The 6,000-nt window shown below is 41.7% G+C and overlaps 1 protein-coding gene across 6 annotated transcripts in view; it reads left to right on the top strand.

The window, feature by feature from the left end:
* The first annotated feature begins 1,213 nt into the window (after positions 1-1,213).
* DMXL1 (Dmx like 1) overlaps positions 1,214-6,000 on the top strand; it is a 148,710-nt gene continuing 143,923 nt past the window's right edge. For all 6 annotated transcript variants that reach the window (XR_013961148.1, XR_013961149.1, XM_080679390.1 and 3 more), the window contains exon 1: positions 1,214-1,772. Coding sequence is in view for 4 of the 6 variants with exons in the window: in XM_080679390.1 (XP_080535516.1) it covers positions 1,686-1,772 (87 nt within the window). In the remaining 2 variants the exon portion in view is untranslated. The remainder of the gene's footprint in view (positions 1,773-6,000) is intronic.

Raw genomic sequence — 6,000 nt, 5'->3', positions numbered from 1 at the left:
TTGCTTGCTTCCCACTTGAGCCCCAACTAGGGCTGGGGATTGAGCCTGCAACCCAGGTATGCGCTCTTGACTAGAATCAAAGGTGGGACACTTCTGTCTGCAGGCTGACACTCTATCCACTGAACCAAACCGGCTAGGGCAGACTTGTTTTTTAAGTAACTGTTTACTTCAAAACAAAGTAAGTGTACATTTCGGAAAACTTAAGGAAAGCAAAATGGAATAAAATTAGTAGTACTCCTTCCATCTAAGTATCAGTGTGTTTTTTTCCACAACAACAGTGTATAAAACTAAACTGAGTAATTTTTAAAAACTACTCTTTAGGTGGAGAGTTCCTGTTTACATTCACTCAACACTTACTGAACTGCAATTTATAAATTGGAACTGGCACTGTGCTAGATAATTGCGGGTTCCGAGGCAAGCAGGACACAGTCTGTCCCGAGGAGACTCACAGTATAGGAGAGGAGACATATAAACAAATGTTTGTCCATAATAATACAAAACTTGTGTCAAAATACAAGGAGAGTTGGAATTTCACAGTTGTTAACTACGATACTAATCATTTTGGAATTCTTAGGTTTTTCCAAAACAAATGCTCAACGCAGGGCTGGCGCAGGATTGTTACAGACACATGTTTTAAGGTGAACTTAACTGAAAACATCCTAGTACTTGTCAAATGTTTAAACCTTTCACAATAATCCTGTTTGGCGAGTTGGAAATGCAGGTACTATTACACTGCGACAGAGACGCTTCCAGAGTCACATTTACTTGGAGTTCTCAAGAGCCGCCCAGGGGAGCGGTGCTTCTTGGGATTTGTAGTCTCTATCGTGACCCAGGACTCCGCAACTCCATCTCTAATGCACTTCTCCCTTTTAAACTTTCTGGCGCAACCGTCAGATTAAGGCCTCAGCTAAAGAATAACTTGAAAACTGTCACTTCGTTCTAGGCTCGTTATATTTCTACTAGGCTCCTTACGTTCAACACTCAAATGGGCAGAGTGACTCAAGCCTCCGAGAGATCGGTCGCTCCTCCGTGGTGGGAGGAACCCTAGGTGTGTCCTCAGTGGTGGGCGGAGCCCTAGGTTGACTGGAGATCTGGATTGGCCAGCATCTGACGAGATGAGGAGTTTTCATACCCACTTGCTGATCTGTATACTGTACTGTGGTAAAAAAGTGAATCCTTTACCGCTGTCCTCCGATACGCCGCGGGAAATCTCGCGATACTTCGACCTAGGGACGCACAGTGAGCGGCCAAGGCCTATAGGGGTGGCGGATCCGGGAGCAGGGAAGGAACTGGTTAGGAAGGGAGGGCGAGCGGGTGTTGCCTACACGACTACGAGAACCACCCACCCAGACCCCAGAAGTGTGTGGACAGGCGGCCTTCCTGGCCGGTGAGTCGCAGCCCCCGAGTCGACGAGCTTCACCTGGGCCTGCGCGGGCTGTGACAGGTGCGCGGACAAGCGCGGCGCTCCGCCCGCCGGCCCGCCGGCCCGCCCCCTCTAGACCTCGCCCGCCGGGCTCGGAATGAGCTGCGGGCCCCAGCTGCGCGGCTCCAGCTCCGGGCGCCCGTCGCTGCCTCGGTCGCCGCCTCAGAGCGGCCGCCGCCCCTGAGGGAAGCCGGGAGGGAAGACGCCGCTGACCCCGGGCATGAGCCGGCCGCGGTGTCCGTTGCTGGACTAAGGCGCCGACATGAACTTGCACCAGGTGCTGACCGGGGCTGTGAACCCCGGCGACCACTGCTTCTCCGTGGGCAGCGTCGGCGACCAGCGCTTCACGGTGAGTAAGGGAGGGTCCCGCGTCGCCCGCCGTGGGTCCGCGTCCCCGAGTCCGCCGGTCTCGGACTGGAATGACGGACAGAGCCGAGAACGCGCCACCGCCCCCCCTCGGGGGTCCCCAGGTCCTCTCGGAGGTCCCCGGCCCCAGGCCGGGCGCACCTGGTCTTGAGAGGGAAGGAGGTAAAAACCTTTCGGTACTTACGGTACAGAGCCTGCGCTCGGGAGGATGTTCTGTAGGGTATTTTAAGTGTTTAGTCTGATGTCCTTGGGCTGGGGTGGTTTGGGAAAGTCGTTTAAACAAAAATTGTGTAATGTTGTGTGTGTGTGTGTGTGGGGGGGGGCTTTTTATTATCCTACTCCATAGGCTTAAAATGGTCAAGTTGAGAAATAGTTGGGATTGATTTCATTTCTTATTCTAAGTTAAGGTCAAGTAGCCTTGTAGTTAGAATGAGTGGGTGTCTTCAAATAGTTACTAATTGTTAACAGCTAGAGCCGGTTAAAAATATAGTGAAAACAGTGCTTCTCATTTATTCTTCTAAGGTATAACTAGAAAGTAAAAAAAAATTTGTATAAATAATTTACTCCTGACGCTCTTTGAATTCCCATATGTGACAGTTTAGTAATCCTGGGAAACTTACTTAGTTTAGATTGTTCACATTGATTACTAAAGGTTGTATTCCTGTTTTTCAGTAAAACCCCTTTTTGCTGTGTAGCAGTAATCCAAGGTTAAGGTGTACTGAAAGTGATTTATTTTTCATTAGTCTTATCCAACTATTGGAAGTAAGAGGACTCCAAATTTCTGCCTACTTACTAGGAGTATAGTGGACATTTCTGCCTTAATAATAGGTTTTGTAATAACTTCAAATTAAAAGTCAGTATTCACATGATACCCTATATATAAACATATTTACAATGCTGATGATTTCTGCTACAACTTGTGTGACTGTGACTTGGTTGTGATTAGAAGTAAAACTAAAGTTTACATAAATAAGTGAAACAAAGTAAAGAGTTGCTAGATATCTATGATTTCTTTCTGTCTACTTTTGACCTTTTTTGTGGTCTTTGACAGTCAGAATAAATAATAGTCATTATTTTACATGGTGCAGGCATTTAATTCCTGAGTTGTTTTTAGATCTGTGCCAACCAATACTTTGCTGTAAAATAGAGTCTGTACCTCCCCTGTAGAATAACACATGCACACCTTACTTGCACTTGACCCTAGCATTTTTAGAGATTCTAATTCTAAATGTTAACCCAGCCAGAATACTCAGAAGAGTGAGCTCTGAGGGTTTCAGTGAGCAACTGTAGTTGGACATTGCTCTCTGCTCTTGCTATGTAGAGGGAAAGAATAAACAGCATTTACTCAAGGAGGTTTTCCTAGCGGGAGGTTATAGGATAGTAACATTGCATTCTCTGCTATCTCCTAAAGTTATATGAGTGCTTCCTCCTATGTAAAGTCTAAGAACTTTTTCTAAGAAGGCATTAAGATTCTGTGTAAGCACGCTTTAAGACTTTATATAATCGCCGGGCTGGTGTGGCTCAGCGATTAAGCGCCTACCTTAGGAACCAGGAGGTCACGGTTCGATTCCCAGTCAGGGCACATGCCGGGGTTGTGGGCTTGATCCCCAGTAGGGGACATGCAGGAGGCAGTGAATCAATGATTCTTTCTCATCATTGATGTTTCTATCTCTCTCCTTCTCCCTTCCTCTCTGAAATCAGTAAAACTATAGTCAAAAAAAAAGAAAAAGAAAAAAAGAAAAGAATCTATGTAATCTACTTCAAAGCATATACAATATGCTGGCTTATTTATATACCTAGATGATCCATTTAAAGTGTATATAAAACCTTGATGAATGCTCCCATGTTATTTTAAAGGAGAGGTAAGTAAATGTGACAAAGCTTATATAGTCATTCCACACCATCATGTAGCTTCTTGGTCCCGCCTGCTGCATTTTAAAGTCCATTTCCATAGAACAGGCTTTAATATCCAGATCTCAGGAAACATTGCAATAAATACAGTAAAAATACTTCTATTTTTTTGTTTAGTGTAAAGAGACACAGTTTTGGTTATAGTTTAAGGATTACTAATCATCTGTTTCCTTTGCAGCCAATCTGTCCCTGACTTTTTAACATTAAGTTGATAGTTTTGTTATAAACTAAATTTCTTGCCCTTAGTTTCCTGGATATTGTATATATCTTAAATTTACTTTTCTTGAAATTGCACATTTTTCTTTCATATTAAAAGCAGAATCTATTTATTGTTTACTCCTTGGGTTTTATTTTTAATCTCTTGATTTGGAATTCTTTTTTTTTTTTTAAATAGGAAAATAGCAAACACTAATGATACATGGTATGTGCAGACTAAAAAAAATTCTCTAAATTCTAGTTTTACTTGAGTTAAGGACATGAGATTTCCTCTTGCAGGCCCCTGTGAAGAATTTATATTCCTCTTGGTATGGTATGCTTTCTCTGAAGACAGTACTGTGTTTGTAATTCCCCACTTTGAATGTTTGCAGGTAACTAACATGTTCTTGTTTCAAAAGATTACAAGAGATGAGATCCTGTTTTCACAATAAAGTGTGACAGGTTTTACTTGGTAAATTGAAATGAAATTGAATGCATGTTTTCTTGGAGTTTCCATTTTAAAATATGCCATTATTAAATATAGTTAGTATATCCAAGAATTAGATACTTTTTTACTACTTAACCTGGCAACAAACTATTTTGACTTTGCTCTTAGTATGAAAGCTTCTAGTAGGCAGTGACCATATCTCTTATTTTCAAAGCACTTTATTTGCACTTTCAGTGTATCATTAACCAGTGTTGCTTTGTGTATGTCTTCCATGGTTTCATTGTATCTAGAATAGGGATTGAAGTACTGATGAGACCTAATACTAGAGTCATTACCGGGATTTGACTTCCAGCCCAGTCTCTTATAGTTAGTTGTATATCCAGGGCAAGTGCTTTTACACTTTTTGAATTTCTCTCCCCCATCCCCCGACCCCATTTTGTAGTTTATTCATACTTATTAGTAGTGTTGAAACTGTTTTGAATGAAATGGAAAGATAGAGGTAATTTCCAAGATTGTCTTAATACTTTACTTTCTGTGTCTAGTATGGTATTTATATACCTTAGTTCTGAAAGTAAACATGTTATATAGGTCCAGGCTCCCTGTTGGATGAGAAAAACCAGTGTTCCCAGCCAAGGGGACTCAGATTTGAAGTCAAGAAACTGACTGCAACTATCTGGCTGTTGGTAGAGAATTGAGGCTTAATTAGCATTCTCCTTTCTCAACTTTCTGTCATAGTAAGCATCCTTTAATTTAACTTTTTCTTTTGTTCACTCTAGAGCAGAGATTTTAAACCTATTTCATCTCAGGGCACACATAAACTAATTAGTAAAATTTGGCAACACACCAAAAAATATATTTTTGCCAGTCTAACAAAAAAAAAAATAGTTGTAATTTTGATTGCTTTACCCAAACAAAACAAAATAATAATGCTAATTTCCTACCCATCTTCACCAAGGTGACTTTTTAAAGAACCAGGTGCCTATAATACTTGTGAGACATATAAGGATTTCTGGTACCAAGAATTAACCAATCAGACACAACCTTATTATGAGATGTGACCAATAAGATACAACTCTATTATATGACCTACATAAAGTATTTATGATTCAAGACAGGCATTCACACCTGTCATTTGTTGGCTGTCATTTTTTTTTTTAAATTCTTTATTGTTTAAAGTATTACATATGTCTCCTTTTCCCCCATTGACCTCTCCCCGGCCCCTCCCACCCTCCAGCCTAGGCCCTCACCCCCCTTGTATCTGTGTCCATTGGTTATGCTCATATGCATGCACATAAGTCCTTTGGTTGATCTCTTACTCCCCACTCCCCCACCTTTCTCTACCTTCCCTCTGAGGCTTGATGACCTGTTCCATGCTTCTCTGTCTCTGGATCTATTTTTGTTCATCGATTTATGTTGTTCATTATATTCCACAAATGAGTGAGATCATGTGATATTTATCTTTCTCCAACTGGCTTATTTCGCTTAGCATAATGCTTTTCAGGTCCATCCATGCTGTTGCGAATGGTAAGAGTTCCTTCTTTTTTACAGCAGTGTAGTATTCCATTGTGTAGATGTACTACAGGTTTTTTAATCCCCTCATCTGTTAATGGGCACTTAGGCTGTTTCCAAATCTTAGCTATTGTAAATTGTGCTGCTA

This window comes from Plecotus auritus, assembly GCF_963455305.1.
Source record: "Plecotus auritus genome assembly, chromosome: 7".
NCBI classification, from domain to species: Eukaryota; Metazoa; Chordata; class Mammalia; order Chiroptera; family Vespertilionidae; genus Plecotus; species Plecotus auritus.
This window is presented reverse-complemented; position numbering and strand designations above follow the sequence as displayed.